This window comes from Suncus etruscus, chromosome 6, assembly GCF_024139225.1.
Source record: "Suncus etruscus isolate mSunEtr1 chromosome 6, mSunEtr1.pri.cur, whole genome shotgun sequence".
Lineage (NCBI taxonomy): Eukaryota > Metazoa > Chordata > Mammalia > Eulipotyphla > Soricidae > Suncus > Suncus etruscus.
In genome coordinates this window covers 11,543,215-11,559,644 of record NC_064853.1, presented here as the reverse complement: position 1 = coordinate 11,559,644, position 16,430 = coordinate 11,543,215, and the positions used below count along the sequence as shown (strand labels likewise).

The 16,430-nt window shown below is 43.2% G+C and overlaps 1 protein-coding gene across 1 annotated transcript in view; it reads right to left on the bottom strand.

The window, feature by feature from the left end:
- DNAI4 (dynein axonemal intermediate chain 4) overlaps nt 1-16,430 on the bottom strand; it is a 98,211-nt gene that overhangs the window by 51,742 nt on the left and 30,039 nt on the right. Inside the window, exon 8 of the mRNA XM_049775454.1 lies at nt 13,716-13,907. Coding sequence (XP_049631411.1) covers nt 13,716-13,907 — 192 coding nt within the window. The remainder of the gene's footprint in view (nt 1-13,715; nt 13,908-16,430) is intronic.

Below are 16,430 nucleotides of genomic sequence, written 5' to 3'. Positions count from 1 at the left end.
CCGGCCCAGTGGGGCTCAGCTGTGAAAGACTGTGAGTGTGACCTGTCTATGTCTGTCTACTGTCCTCTTGCGTGAAACTCTTGCGAGTGGGGCAAAAAGAGCCTCCAGACACCTCGCTTGCCCAGACGCCATTTTCAGGGTGGGTCTTCAGAGCATAAAAACCGGCTAACCTTTGCAAAAGCTGGCTCCCTGTGTGTGACACCAGGCGGGGAAAATCCGCAAAAGTACACCGGCCCAGTGGGGCTCAGCTGTGAAAGACTGTGAGTGTGACCTGTCTATGTCTGTCTACTGTCCTCTTGCGTGAAACTCTTGTGAGTGGGGCAAAAAGAGCCTCCAGAAACCTCGCTTGCCCAGACGCCATTTTCAGGGAGGGACTTCAGAGCATAAAAACCGGCTAACCTTTGCAAAAGCTGGCTCCCTGTGTGTGACACCAGGCGGGGAAAATCCACAAAAGTACACCGGCCCAGTGGGGCTCAGCTGTGAAAGACTGTGAGTGTGACCTGTCTATGTCTGTCTACTGTCCTCTTGCGTGAAACTCTTGCGAGTGGGGCAAAAAGAGCCTCCAGAAACCTCGCTTGCCCAGACGCCATTTTCAGGGAGGGTCTTCAGAGCATAAAAACCGGCTAACCTTTGCAAAAGCTGGCTCCCTGTGTGTGACACCAGGCGGGGAAAATCCGCAAAAGTACACCGGCCCAGTGGGGCTCAGCTGTGAAAGACTGTGAGTGTGACCTGTCTATGTCTGTCTACTGTCCTCTTGCGTGAAACTCTTGTGAGTGGGGCAAAAAGAGCCTCCAGAAACCTCGCTTGCCCAGACGCCATTTTCAGGGAGGGACTTCAGAGCATAAAAACCGGCTAACCTTTGCAAAAGCTGGCTCCCTGTGTGTGACACCAGGCGGGGAAAATCCACAAAAGTACACCGGCCCAGTGGGGCTCAGCTGTGAAAGACTGTGAGTGTGACCTGTCTATGTCTGTCTACTGTCCTCTTGCGTGAAACTCTTGCGAGTGGGGCAAAAAGAGCCTCCAGAAACCTCGCTTGCCCAGACGCCATTTTCAGGGAGGGTCTTCAGAGCATAAAAACCGGCTAACCTTTGCAAAAGCTGGCTCCCTGTGTGTGACACCAGGCGGGGAAAATCCGCAAAAGTACACCGGCCCAGTGGGGCTCAGCTGTGAAAGACTGTGAGTGTGACCTGTCTATGTCTGTCTACTGTCCTCTTGCGTGAAACTCTTGTGAGTGGGGCAAAAAGAGCCTCCAGAAACCTCGCTTGCCCAGACGCCATTTTCAGGGAGGGACTTCAGAGCATAAAAACCGGCTAACCTTTGCAAAAGCTGGCTCCCTGTGTGTGACACCAGGCGGGGAAAATCCGCAAAAGTACACCGGCCCAGTGGGGCTCAGCTGTGAAAGACTGTGAGTGTGACCTGTCTATGTCTGTCTACTGTCCTCTTGCGTGAAACTCTTGTGAGTGGGGCAAAAAGAGCCTCCAGAAACCTCGCTTGCCCAGACGCCATTTTCAGGGAGGGACTTCAGAGCATAAAAACCGGCTAACCTTTGCAAAAGCTGGCTCCCTGTGTGTGACACCAGGCGGGGAAAATCCACAAAAGTACACCGGCCCAGTGGGGCTCAGCTGTGAAAGACTGTGAGTGTGACCTGTCTATGTCTGTCTACTGTCCTCTTGCGTGAAACTCTTGCGAGTGGGGCAAAAAGAGCCTCCAGAAACCTCGCTTGCCCAGACGCCATTTTCAGGGAGGGTCTTCAGAGCATAAAAACCGGCTAACCTTTGCAAAAGCTGGCTCCCTGTGTGTGACACCAGGCGGGGAAAATCCGCAAAAGTACACCGGCCCAGTGGGGCTCAGCTGTGAAAGACTGTGAGTGTGACCTGTCTATGTCTGTCTACTGTCCTCTTGCGTGAAACTCTTGTGAGTGGGGCAAAAAGAGCCTCCAGAAACCTCGCTTGCCCAGACGCCATTTTCAGGGAGGGACTTCAGAGCATAAAAACCGGCTAACCTTTGCAAAAGCTGGCTCCCTGTGTGTGACACCAGGCGGGGAAAATCCGCAAAAGTACACCGGCCCAGTGGGGCTCAGCTGTGAAAGACTGTGAGTGTGACCTGTCTATGTCTGTCTACTGTCCTCTTGCGTGAAACTCTTGTGAGTGGGGCAAAAAGAGCCTCCAGAAACCTCGCTTGCCCAGACGCCATTTTCAGGGAGGGACTTCAGAGCATAAAAACCGGCTAACCTTTGCAAAAGCTGGCTCCCTGTGTGTGACACCAGGCGGGGAAAATCCACAAAAGTACACCGGCCCAGTGGGGCTCAGCTGTGAAAGACTGTGAGTGTGACCTGTCTATGTCTGTCTACTGTCCTCTTGCGTGAAACTCTTGCGAGTGGGGCAAAAAGAGCCTCCAGAAACCTCGCTTGCCCAGACGCCATTTTCAGGGAGGGTCTTCAGAGCATAAAAACCGGCTAACCTTTGCAAAAGCTGGCTCCCTGTGTGTGACACCAGGCGGGGAAAATCCGCAAAAGTACACCGGCCCAGTGGGGCTCAGCTGTGAAAGACTGTGAGTGTGACCTGTCTATGTCTGTCTACTGTCCTCTTGCGTGAAACTCTTGTGAGTGGGGCAAAAAGAGCCTCCAGAAACCTCGCTTGCCCAGACGCCATTTTCAGGGAGGGACTTCAGAGCATAAAAACCGGCTAACCTTTGCAAAAGCTGGCTCCCTGTGTGTGACACCAGGCGGGGAAAATCCACAAAAGTACACCGGCCCAGTGGGGCTCAGCTGTGAAAGACTGTGAGTGTGACCTGTCTATGTCTGTCTACTGTCCTCTTGCGTGAAACTCTTGCGAGTGGGGCAAAAAGAGCCTCCAGAAACCTCGCTTGCCCAGACGCCATTTTCAGGGAGGGTCTTCAGAGCATAAAAACCGGCTAACCTTTGCAAAAGCTGGCTCCCTGTGTGTGACACCAGGCGGGGAAAATCCGCAAAAGTACACCGGCCCAGTGGGGCTCAGCTGTGAAAGACTGTGAGTGTGACCTGTCTATGTCTGTCTACTGTCCTCTTGCGTGAAACTCTTGTGAGTGGGGCAAAAAGAGCCTCCAGAAACCTCGCTTGCCCAGACGCCATTTTCAGGGAGGGACTTCAGAGCATAAAAACCGGCTAACCTTTGCAAAAGCTGGCTCCCTGTGTGTGACACCAGGCGGGGAAAATCCGCAAAAGTACACCGGCCCAGTGGGGCTCAGCTGTGAAAGACTGTGAGTGTGACCTGTCTATGTCTGTCTACTGTCCTCTTGCGTGAAACTCTTGTGAGTGGGGCAAAAAGAGCCTCCAGAAACCTCGCTTGCCCAGACGCCATTTTCAGGGAGGGACTTCAGAGCATAAAAACCGGCTAACCTTTGCAAAAGCTGGCTCCCTGTGTGTGACACCAGGCGGGGAAAATCCACAAAAGTACACCGGCCCAGTGGGGCTCAGCTGTGAAAGACTGTGAGTGTGACCTGTCTATGTCTGTCTACTGTCCTCTTGCGTGAAACTCTTGCGAGTGGGGCAAAAAGAGCCTCCAGAAACCTCGCTTGCCCAGACGCCATTTTCAGGGAGGGTCTTCAGAGCATAAAAACCGGCTAACCTTTGCAAAAGCTGGCTCCCTGTGTGTGACACCAGGCGGGGAAAATCCGCAAAAGTACACCGGCCCAGTGGGGCTCAGCTGTGAAAGACTGTGAGTGTGACCTGTCTATGTCTGTCTACTGTCCTCTTGCGTGAAACTCTTGTGAGTGGGGCAAAAAGAGCCTCCAGAAACCTCGCTTGCCCAGACGCCATTTTCAGGGAGGGACTTCAGAGCATAAAAACCGGCTAACCTTTGCAAAAGCTGGCTCCCTGTGTGTGACACCAGGCGGGGAAAATCCGCAAAAGTACACCGGCCCAGTGGGGCTCAGCTGTGAAAGACTGTGAGTGTGACCTGTCTATGTCTGTCTACTGTCCTCTTGCGTGAAACTCTTGTGAGTGGGGCAAAAAGAGCCTCCAGAAACCTCGCTTGCCCAGACGCCATTTTCAGGGAGGGACTTCAGAGCATAAAAACCGGCTAACCTTTGCAAAAGCTGGCTCCCTGTGTGTGACACCAGGCGGGGAAAATCCACAAAAGTACACCGGCCCAGTGGGGCTCAGCTGTGAAAGACTGTGAGTGTGACCTGTCTATGTCTGTCTACTGTCCTCTTGCGTGAAACTCTTGCGAGTGGGGCAAAAAGAGCCTCCAGAAACCTCGCTTGCCCAGACGCCATTTTCAGGGAGGGTCTTCAGAGCATAAAAACCGGCTAACCTTTGCAAAAGCTGGCTCCCTGTGTGTGACACCAGGCGGGGAAAATCCACAAAAGTACACCGGCCCAGTGGGGCTCAGCTGTGAAAGACTGTGAGTGTGACCTGTCTATGTCTGTCTACTGTCCTCTTGCGTGAAACTCTTGTGAGTGGGGCAAAAAGAGCCTCCAGAAACCTCGCTTGCCCAGACGCCATTTTCAGGGAGGGACTTCAGAGCATAAAAACCGGCTAACCTTTGCAAAAGCTGGCTCCCTGTGTGTGACACCAGGCGGGGAAAATCCACAAAAGTACACCGGCCCAGTGGGGCTCAGCTGTGAAAGACTGTGAGTGTGACCTGTCTATGTCTGTCTACTGTCCTCTTGCGTGAAACTCTTGCGAGTGGGGCAAAAAGAGCCTCCAGAAACCTCGCTTGCCCAGACGCCATTTTCAGGGAGGGTCTTCAGAGCATAAAAACCGGCTAACCTTTGCAAAAGCTGGCTCCCTGTGTGTGACACCAGGCGGGGAAAATCCGCAAAAGTACACCGGCCCAGTGGGGCTCAGCTGTGAAAGACTGTGAGTGTGACCTGTCTATGTCTGTCTACTGTCCTCTTGCGTGAAACTCTTGTGAGTGGGGCAAAAAGAGCCTCCAGAAACCTCGCTTGCCCAGACGCCATTTTCAGGGAGGGTCTTCAGAGCATAAAAACCGGCTAACCTTTGCAAAAGCTGGCTCCCTGTGTGTGACACCAGGCGGGGAAAATCCGCAAAAGTACACCGGCCCAGTGGGGCTCAGCTGTGAAAGACTGTGAGTGTGACCTGTCTATGTCTGTCTACTGTCCTCTTGCGTGAAACTCTTGTGAGTGGGGCAAAAAGAGCCTCCAGAAACCTCGCTTGCCCAGACGCCATTTTCAGGGAGGGACTTCAGAGCATAAAAACCGGCTAACCTTTGCAAAAGCTGGCTCCCTGTGTGTGACACCAGGCGGGGAAAATCCACAAAAGTACACCGGCCCAGTGGGGCTCAGCTGTGAAAGACTGTGAGTGTGACCTGTCTATGTCTGTCTACTGTCCTCTTGCGTGAAACTCTTGCGAGTGGGGCAAAAAGAGCCTCCAGAAACCTCGCTTGCCCAGACGCCATTTTCAGGGAGGGTCTTCAGAGCATAAAAACCGGCTAACCTTTGCAAAAGCTGGCTCCCTGTGTGTGACACCAGGCGGGGAAAATCCGCAAAAGTACACCGGCCCAGTGGGGCTCAGCTGTGAAAGACTGTGAGTGTGACCTGTCTATGTCTGTCTACTGTCCTCTTGCGTGAAACTCTTGTGAGTGGGGCAAAAAGAGCCTCCAGAAACCTCGCTTGCCCAGACGCCATTTTCAGGGAGGGACTTCAGAGCATAAAAACCGGCTAACCTTTGCAAAAGCTGGCTCCCTGTGTGTGACACCAGGCGGGGAAAATCCGCAAAAGTACACCGGCCCAGTGGGGCTCAGCTGTGAAAGACTGTGAGTGTGACCTGTCTATGTCTGTCTACTGTCCTCTTGCGTGAAACTCTTGTGAGTGGGGCAAAAAGAGCCTCCAGAAACCTCGCTTGCCCAGACGCCATTTTCAGGGAGGGACTTCAGAGCATAAAAACCGGCTAACCTTTGCAAAAGCTGGCTCCCTGTGTGTGACACCAGGCGGGGAAAATCCACAAAAGTACACCGGCCCAGTGGGGCTCAGCTGTGAAAGACTGTGAGTGTGACCTGTCTATGTCTGTCTACTGTCCTCTTGCGTGAAACTCTTGCGAGTGGGGCAAAAAGAGGCTCAGAGGAGCACGGCCGCTCCGCTTCGCTACGCGGCCGTGCACTCTTTCTAAGGAAAGAACTCCATTGCAACAAGAAGGAAAAATCACACTAAGAACAGCGCTATATCACAGAAGCAAACATTTCTCTCTGGACTGTCTTCTCTGTTGCATGCTCGGGCCTAAGATTTGTCCCAGTGTGAGGCTTCATCCACGGAGGACTCCCCTCCCTTAGAGGCAAGTCAGCCCATCCAGAAAGGGAGGAGCCAGAGGAGTGTGCTGCCTACATCATATAGACAATGAATACCACTACAACACGTAGAAAAACCCACAATACAAGTGTGACAATGGGGAAACAACGCAGGCCAGCATCAGACATAGAGAATGAAGATGACAATTCTGAGGACCAGATAATGACTGAACAACTAATCAACCTCTCAGATAAGGACTTTAGACTAGCAATATGGAAGGTGCTTAACAGACTCCAAGAAACCATGGATCGAGTTGAACAGAACACTAATAAGAACCAAGAAAATATGAAGGCAGAAATGACAAAACTCCAAACTGAAATAACATGTCAACTAACAGGACTGAAAAAGTCAGTAAACGAAGTGAATGACAAAATGGATAAGCTCTGGGACAGGGTATCAGAAGCTGAGAATAGACTTGGTGCTGTGGAAGATGAGATACATAACAATTCCATACAGCAGGAGAGATTGGACAAAAAACTTAAAGCAAATGAGCAGACAATGGAAAAATTAGTCAAAGAATGGGAACAGACGAAAATAGAAGTCTATGATAAGATCAACAGAAACAACTTAAGAATCATTGGAGTCCCAGAGACCCAGGAAGAAAATTTCCAGGAAGAATCAATGGTCAAGAACATCATTAAAGAGAAACTTCCAGAGCTAAAGAATATATGTGATCAAATCCTGCATGCCCGAAGAGTACCAACCAAAAGAGACCCCAGAAAAACCACCCCAAGACACATCCTAGTCACAATGACAAATCCCACAGATAGAGACAGAATTCTGAAAACAGCAAGATCAAAAGGGGAAATCATGTTCAAGCAAGCTTCCCTGAGATTTACAGCAGACCTGTCACCAGAAACGCTCAATGCCAGAAAGCAGTGGTGGGATATTGTGACAAGACTGAATGAAATGAATGCTTCACCCAGAATACTATACCCAGCAAAACTCACTTTCCGGTTTGATGGAAGAATACATGGTTTCACAGACAAAAAACAGCTCAGAAACTTCACAGACACAAAACCAGTCTTAAGAGAAAAACTGAAAGACCTAATCTAAGACAAGACTACCCAAAAGACACACCAAATTTTGAAATAAAGATGGCGTTAAATCCCAGGACAATTCTTTCTCTCAACGTCAATGGACTAAATGCACCAGTTAAGAGACACAGAGTGGCTAAATGGATCAAAAAACTCAATCCAACCTTCTGCTGCCTACAAGAAACGCACCTGAATAGTCAGAACAAACATAGACTCAAAATAAAAGGCTGGAGAAAAGTTATCCAAGCAAACAACACCCATAAAAAAGCTGGAGTGGCCATACTAATATCAGATAATGCAAACTTTATACTCAGGAAGGTTGTAAGGGACAAAGACGGACATTTTATATTAATCAAGGGGTACGTAGAGCAGGAAGAATTCACTCTCCTAAACATATATGCACCGAATGAGGGGCCAGCAAAATATTTAATACAACTGTTGACAAATCTGAAAAATAATATCAACAACAACACAATAATTGTGGGGGACCTTAACACGGCTTTGTCAACACTGGACAGGTCAACCAGACTGAAACCCAACAAGAATATACTAGACCTGAGGAGAGAAATGGAAGAAAGAGGCCTAGTGGATATATATAGGACACTCCATCCCCAGAAACCTGGATACACATTCTTCTCCAATGTACATGGGACATTCTCCAGGATAGACTACATGCTGGCACATAAAACATACCTCCATAAGATCAAGAGGATAGAAATTTTGCAGACTACCTTCGCTGACCACAAGGCTCTGAAATTATTTGTGAACTCCAAAGGGACTCAGAAGAAACACTTTAACACCTGGAAGTTAAACAGCCTCATGCTCAATAACCAGTGGGTCCGAGATGAAATCAAGGAGGAAATCAAAAGGTTCCTGGAAACAAATGACAATAAAGACACAAACTCTCAGAACTTATGGGACACAGCAAAAGCAGTACTGAGAGGAAAATTTATAGCTTTGCAAGCACACATCAGGAAGGAAGAAGGAGCTTACCTGAGTAGCTTAATGACACAGCTAATAGAACTAGAAAATGCTCAACAAAAGGACCCAAGAATAGGAAGACAGAAGGAAATAACAAAGCTGAGAGCAGAAATCAACGAAGTGGAAACTCAAAAAACAATCCGAAAGATCAACGAAAGCAGAAGTTGGTTCTTTGAAAAAATAAACAAGATTGATAGACCACTGGCAAACCTAACAAAGAAAGAGAGAGAGAGAAATTTGATAACTCGTATCAGGAATGAAAAAGGAGAGATCACTACTGATATGACAGAGATTCAAAGGGTAATCAGAAACTACTTTGAAAAACTCTACGCCACTAAAAATGAGAACCTGGAAGAAATGGATAAATTCTTGGACTCTTATAATCTTCCACGGTTGAAGGAAGAGGATGTAGCATATCTAAACACCCCCATCACCATTGATGAAATTAAAACAGTAATCAAATGTCTGCCGAAAAACAAAAGCCCAGGTCCAGATGGATTCACTAATGAATTCTATCAAACTTTCCAAGAGGAACTACTGCCAATCTTGGCAAGACTCTTTCATGAAATTGAACAAACAGAAACACTTCCAAATAGCTTTTATGAAGCCAACATCACCTTGATACCTAAACCAGACAGAGACGCTACCAAAAAAGAAAATTACAGACCAATATCACTGATGAATGCAGATGCAAAGATCCTCAACAAAATCCTGGCAAATAGGATTCAATGCCTCGTTAAGAAGATCATCCACTACGATCAAGTAGGTTTCATCCCAGGAATGCAAGGCTGGTTTAACATTCGTAAATCTATCAACATAATACACAACATCAATAACAAGAAAAATAAAAACCACATGATCATATCAATAGATGCAGAGAAAGCATTTGATAAGGTCCAACACCCATTCTTGATCAAAACTCTCAGCAAGATGGGAATGGAGGGAACCTTTCTCAATATAGTGAAGGCCATCTACCACAAGCCAGTGGCAAATATTATCCTCAATGGAGAAAAACTGAAAGCCTTCCCTCTAAATTCTGGCACAAGACAAGGCTGTCCTCTCTCACCACTCCTATTCAACATAGCACTGGAAGTACTTGCTATAGCGATTAGGCAAGAAAAGGATATCAAGGGAATCCAGATAGGAAAGGAAGAAGTCAAGCTCTCACTGTTTGCAGATGACATGATACTCTACTTAGAAAACCCTAAAGACTCTATCAAAAAGCTTCTAGAAACAATAGACTCATATAGCAAGGTGGCAGGCTACAAAATTAACACACAAAAATCAATGGCCTTTCTATATACCAATAGTAATAAGGATGAAATGGACATTAAGAAAACAACCCCATTCACAATAGTACCACACAAACTCAAATATCTTGGAATCAACTTGACTAAATATGTGAAGGACCTATACAAAGAAAACTATAAAACTCTGCTCCAAGAAATAAGAGAGGACACACGGAAATGGAAACACATACCCTGCTCATGGATTGGCAGGATTAACATCATCAAAATGTCAATACTCCCCAAGGCATTATACAGATTTAATGCCATCCCTCTAAAGATACCCATGACATTCTTCAAAGAAGTGGATCAGACACTTTTGAAATTCATTTGGAACAATAAACACCCTCGAATAGCTAAAGCAATCATTGGGAAAAAGAATATGGGAGGAATTACTTTTCCCAACTTTAAACTGTACTACAAAGCAACAATTATCAAAACAGCATGGTATTGGAATAAGGATAGGTCCTCAGATCAGTGGAATAGGCTTGAATACTCAGAAAATGTTCCCCAGAGATACAACCATCTAATTTTTGATAAAGGAGCAGGAAATCCTAAATGGAGCAGGGAAAGCCTCTTCAACAAGTGGTGATGGCACAATTGGATAGCCACTTGCAAAAAATTAAACTTAGACCCCCAGCTAACATCATGTACAAAGGTAAAATCCAAATGGATTAAAGACCTCGATATCAGCCCCAAAACCATAAGATATATAGAACAGCACATAGGCAAAACACTCCAGGACATTACAGGCATCTTCAAGGAGGAAACTGCACTCTCCAAGCAAGTGAAAGCAGAGATTAACAGATGGGAATATATTAAGCTGAGAAGCTTCTGCACCTCAAAGGAAATAGTGCCCAGGATACAAGAGCCACCCACTGAGTGGGAGAAACTATTCACCCAATACCCATCAGATAAGGGGCTAATCTCCAAAATATACAAGGCACTGACAGAACTTTACAAGAAAAAAACATCTAACCCCATCAAAAAATGGGGAGAAGAAATGAACAGACACTTTGACAAAGAAGAAATACGCATGGCCAAAAGACACATGAAAAAATGTTCCACATCACTAATCATCAGGGAGATGCAAATCAAAACAACGATGAGATACCACCTCACACCCCAGAGAATGGCACACATCACAAAGAATGAGAATAAACAGTGTTGGCGGGGATGTGGAGAGAAAGGAACTCTTATCCACTGCTGGTGGGAATGCTGTCTAGTTCAACCTTTATGGAAAGCAATATGGAGATTCCTCCAAAAACTGGAAATCGAGCTCCCATACGATCCAGCTATACCACTCCTAGGAATATACCCTAGGAACACAAAAATACAATACAAAAACCCCTTCCTTACACCTATATTCATTGCAGCTCTATTTACCATAGCAAGACTCTGGAAACAACCAAGATGCCCTTCAACAGACGAATGGCTAAAGAAACTGTGGTACATATACACAATGGAATATTATGCAGCTGTCAGGAGAGATGAAGTCATGAAATTTTCCTATACATGGATGTACATGGAATCTATTATGCTGAGTGAAATAAGTCAGAGAGAGAGAGAAAAACGCAGAATGGTCTCACTCATCTATGGGTTTTAAGAAAAATGAAAGACACCCTGGTAATAATAATTTTCAGACACAAAAGAGAAAAGAGCTGGAAGTTCCAGCTCACCTCAGGAAGCTCACCACAAAGAGTGATGAGTTTAGTTAGAGAAATAACTACATTTTGAACTGTCCTAATATTGAGAATGTATGAGGGAAATGTAGAGCCTGTTTAGGGTACAGGCGGGGGTTGGGGGGGGGAGGAGGGAGATTTGGGACTTGGGTGATGGGAATGTTGCACTGGTGATGGGTGGTGTTCCTTTTATGACTGAAACCCAAACACAATCATGTATGTAATCAAGGTGTTTAAATAAAAAAAAAAAATTAAAAAAAAAAGAGTAGAACCCTCAATGGTTAACAGTATATGTTTAATAAAGCTAGACTCTGGAGTGTCAACAATCAAAAAAAAAAAAAAGAGGAAGCAATCATTTTTATGTATGAGGAACTAGAGAGTATAATATGGAGTGAAATTAAACAGAAGTACAAATTAAGAATTTGTACGAATACAAATTAAGAAGTACAAATTAAGAATGGTCACTCTCACATGTAAAAATAAAGAAGCATGGTAAGGGAATAACAGCTGGTCACTGTTAATAGAAACTGAGAGCTTCCTACAGAACTGAGTTTTCCAAGGATTGGAAGATACATGAGACATTGGTTGAAGGATATTAATACTCTGGTGGTGGATGTAGAATTGGAACAATGTATGCCTGAAACTCTATCACATATGGTATTGTAAACCCTAGTGCCTAGATAAATACTTATGGGAGAAGTTATATGATCATATTAGTTTCTGTGCCCCCCCAAATTAACTTCTATCCATCCTAAAAATTCCTGGTATGTTCAACAACACTAAAAACATAAGACCTAAGCTGCAACCATGAAACTTGTCATGTGCCTATTCAAGTGGCAGGCAGGGTGTGGGGAAATGATGAAATATGAAAACACTGGTGGTGGTGGGTGTTGTGTTGAAATATTAAATGCCTAAAAGTCAACTATCAATAACTTTGTAAATCATCGTCCTTTAACTAAATAAAAATAAATAAAAAATGATTTAGCATAAATAAATCAATAAGAGAGGAGACACTCACAAACAAATAAAAGGTATCTACCCCCCCCCAAATACTTACACATGGCATCAAACAAATAATGAATGCCCCTGCCCTAAATTCAGTAAATAAAACAGAGATATTTTTACAATATCCAAGCTGGCAAAAATATGTTCTATATATTTAAAATAATGATATACCAACAGTTGTTTTTCCAAAGTCAAACAAGCACCATACATTGGAAATATCAACTCTAGAAATGTAGGAGGAAAAGTCTACACATGTAATATGATTTTTAATTAAACCATCACAAAAGAACATAGCTTTCCAATATTCTGCTAGAGGTGTATAAGCAAAATATTTACAACCATTTGTCATGTATTTTATTTTACGAGCTATGTTTAAAGCAACCATATAGAAACAAATACTGAGTGTAGGACTTTGAGAATTTCTTCAAAGGTGCCTGCTCTAATCCATACTTAAAAATGGAAATATAAGGGGCCGGGCGGTGGCGCTGGAGGTAAGGTGCCTGCCTTGCCTGCGCTAGCCTAGGACAGACCGCGGTTCGATCCCCCGGCGTCCCATATGGTCCCCCAAGAAGCCAGGAGCAACTTCTGAGCGCATAGCCAGGAGTAACCCCTGAGCGTCACAGGGTGTGGCCCAAAAACCAAAAAAGAAAAAAAAAAATGGAAATATAGTTGGCAAAAACAAAAATATAAGAAAAATATAAGAGCAGGCTGCTAACATTTCTCAGCCTAAGGTTCTAAGATAGAAAGTTTTGGTTAGTCTTGGAGATGACCAGGTAAGACTTATACAATGTAAGTTAACTTTAAAGGTCTCTCAAATTGAGATACAGTGAGATAATCTTCTGTGTCTGATTACAGGAACTTTGAAGACACTGCTATTAATGTCTCATTATCACTAGGAGATTGATAATTTATTTTAAGCAATGGAAGGTGGTGATGGTTTGTGAGCATTTAAATGCTGTCTTCAACCTGTATCTGTGATACAAGTCAGGATGGTAGACTGGATCCAACAGCTAGTCTGAACACCTAACTTGGTCACATGCAATGTAACCTAAGAAGTTAACTGTAAATTTCACTTTGTTTACTTAAAAAAAATAGAACTTTAAATTACAGCCACTCTACAGTTCTTCAGAATAGTCTGTGAACATATACAATGTGGGAAGTCAGTGGAGTGACTGAAGCAGAATTGGAGAATAATTTGCTACAGGGTGAGAGAAGGAAAAGTTAGAGATACAGAGAGTTCTGAATTTAAGGGATCATTTCTTCATGTGGGATCACTAGTCTGGCCTCATCAACAACTGTCAGACTGAGTGTTGACATTCATAAAAGCACATTTTCTCATAGGTGAGGAGATCACCTGGAGATCAACTTTATAAATAATACCCATTTAAAAAGTTTTACCCATTTGAGATAGTCAAAATGTGATTATTTAAAAAAAATACCTTTAAAAATAGGAAGCTGACGATAAGCTGCCAATTTGGGCTGGAATATGTTTTCCATTAGAACTCGCTCCATAAAAAATAAGTTTTGCTGAAACTTTTCAGATTTCATGAGTATGTCAATCTGGTCTTCTTCTTCATCATGGACTTTAGCCAAAATAACATTTTCCATATCCATCAAAGAACTTTCACCGCCTGTAAAATATAAATATGATGTAATAATAAGATAATACAAGTAATATTGCATGGTCCAGGCTTTCTAAATGGCTTTTAAAGTACATATTGCCATACTACGTTGCTTATCCTCTAGAATTAATAAGTGAAAAGTATATTTACTGAATTTCTTTTATGGGCCAACGCAAGCAAGATGACCATATATTTTCTATTTTAGAATTTTACTTACTCAAAAATATAATAATATTCAGAAGACAGTCACCTCATGCATCTCTTTATATTTTTAGTCTAACTAAAATAAGAGTTGGTGATTTGGTCATTGATTGCAATTAATTTGATTTTAAGTTACTATATATATTAGCTTTCCATTGCTATTTTAATTACCAGTAATTCAATGTATAAAAAATTGTTATCTCAGGAACAAAACAAATATTGTTCCTTTCCAAAACCTCCAAAGACGGGCCAGAGTGATGGCACAGTGGTAGTGGGTTTGCCTCGCGTGCAACCGACCTGGGACAGACCTGGGTTTGATCCCCAGCATCCCATATGGTCCCCAAGCCTGCCAGGAGTAATTTCTGAGAGCAGAGCCAGGAGTAACACCTGAGTGTTGCTAGGTGTGACCAAAAACAAACAAACAAATTCCAAAGAATTCATTTCCTGGGCTGTAGCAGGTAGGGAATTTTCCATGCATTTAACAACCCAGATTCAATCCCCAGAACCCCATATAGTACTCAGACACCACATGGAGTAATTATTGAGGGCAGAGTCAGAAGTAAAATCTCAACATCACTGGGTGTGGTCCAAAACAAAACAAAAATGTCCTTACTTTTTTCTAATTCCAAAAGCCTTCATCTCATCCACCCCTATTTCTCTGCATCTTCAAAGGAAGTAACACTACATCTCTGTCCACAATGAGAAACAGTCCTTCTGTTTAAAATACCCTTATGACAGTGGGATACTCAGTTATAAGAAAAGATAAAATGATGCATTTCACTATTACATAGATAGAACCAGAGGTTATTGAGATGAGAGAAGTCAGTTTGAATGAGAAGGACTAAAACAGAATGCTCTCGTATATATGGCCTCATATATGCTCTCTCATAAAGAAACATGGTAAAGGAATAACAAATGGTCAAAGGCAATAAAACCATATGCCAGGCAAGTTCCTTACCTACTATACTATATCTCCAGAACCTGAAATATAGTCTTAAAAATATTCAAAGATATGAACCTATATTTTCTAAATTATTAAAGTTAAAAATACAATGTGTATATGCATATACACACAGTTACATATATACACATACAATAGTATTTATATTAATGTCAATAGGGGGTGGATTGTTTATATCCAATTTGAAATCCCAAAGTAATTTTCAGCCAAAAAAGTTTTCTTAATAATTTTTAGTAACTTATTTTAAGAATAATGACCATTAAATGACAATAGCATTCAAAAAGTTTTTCATTGGTAACTACTTTATTTTTCCCTTCAGTGTTCTCAGACAAATCATCTGATTTTTCTTTCCATAAAATTTGGCTGTTTCCATGGTCATAAATATAATTAAAAAATTCAAAATAACAAGGCAACATATCTAAAGTTGATATCTATTAAATATTAAATTGAAATACAATGATGAACAAGTTTTTAAGATAAGTTCTGCAGATCCCGAGTCTCTGAAGTCACGTTATTAATAATAAATAAGTCAATTATTTTCTGAAAGGTTGCAATGCTCTTTAAACTTGGTATTCAAAAATATTGATTTGCTACTTTTAAATATTACATACGTTTCACATCAAAAGTAGTGAGAGTAAAACTATTTTAGTTTGAAACTATGAAAATTCACCAAAACTTTACAAAAGCTCTCTAGCTTTTACTTTACTTGTGGCCAATGTAACATCATGTTATATAGTCTGTAGAAATTTTTATTCTGGAATAAGAAGGAACCTATCGATACAATAACTTTTGACAAGAAAAAAACACAAACATTCAGAAAAGGGAGAGGAAATTTAGAGAATCACCAGTCAGAACTGGAATTTGACAAATTGATAGCTGACATTTATCAAATATTCTCCCAGGTTGATGAATATATTTTGAAACTTACAAATTGTGGGTTGGTTCTAGTTAAAACACTTTAAGTGAAAATTTATTATCTTAAACACTAAGAGAGTAAGTCAGGATTTCTCAGGTTTGGTAGTATTGACACTTGATTGGGTATGTTATTTGCTATGTTGGGTGTCCTATAGGAAAGTCAGGGGACTCTTCACATTAACCCAGAGATACAGTCATGACAACATCTCTCTAAACACTGCCAGTGTCAGGCCAGAGTGATAGTAAAGCAGTAAGGCACTTGCCTTGCATGCAGCCAACCTGAGTTTGATCCCTGGCAACCCATATAGTTCCCTGAGCACCACCAGGAGTGATTCCTGAGTGCAGAGCCTAGAAGAACTTGAGAGTATTGATGGGTGTCACAAGAAAACAAACAAAAAACAGCCCTGCCAGTGTCCCTGGGAAAGTAAAATCTCTCCCCAACTGAAAGGCACTAT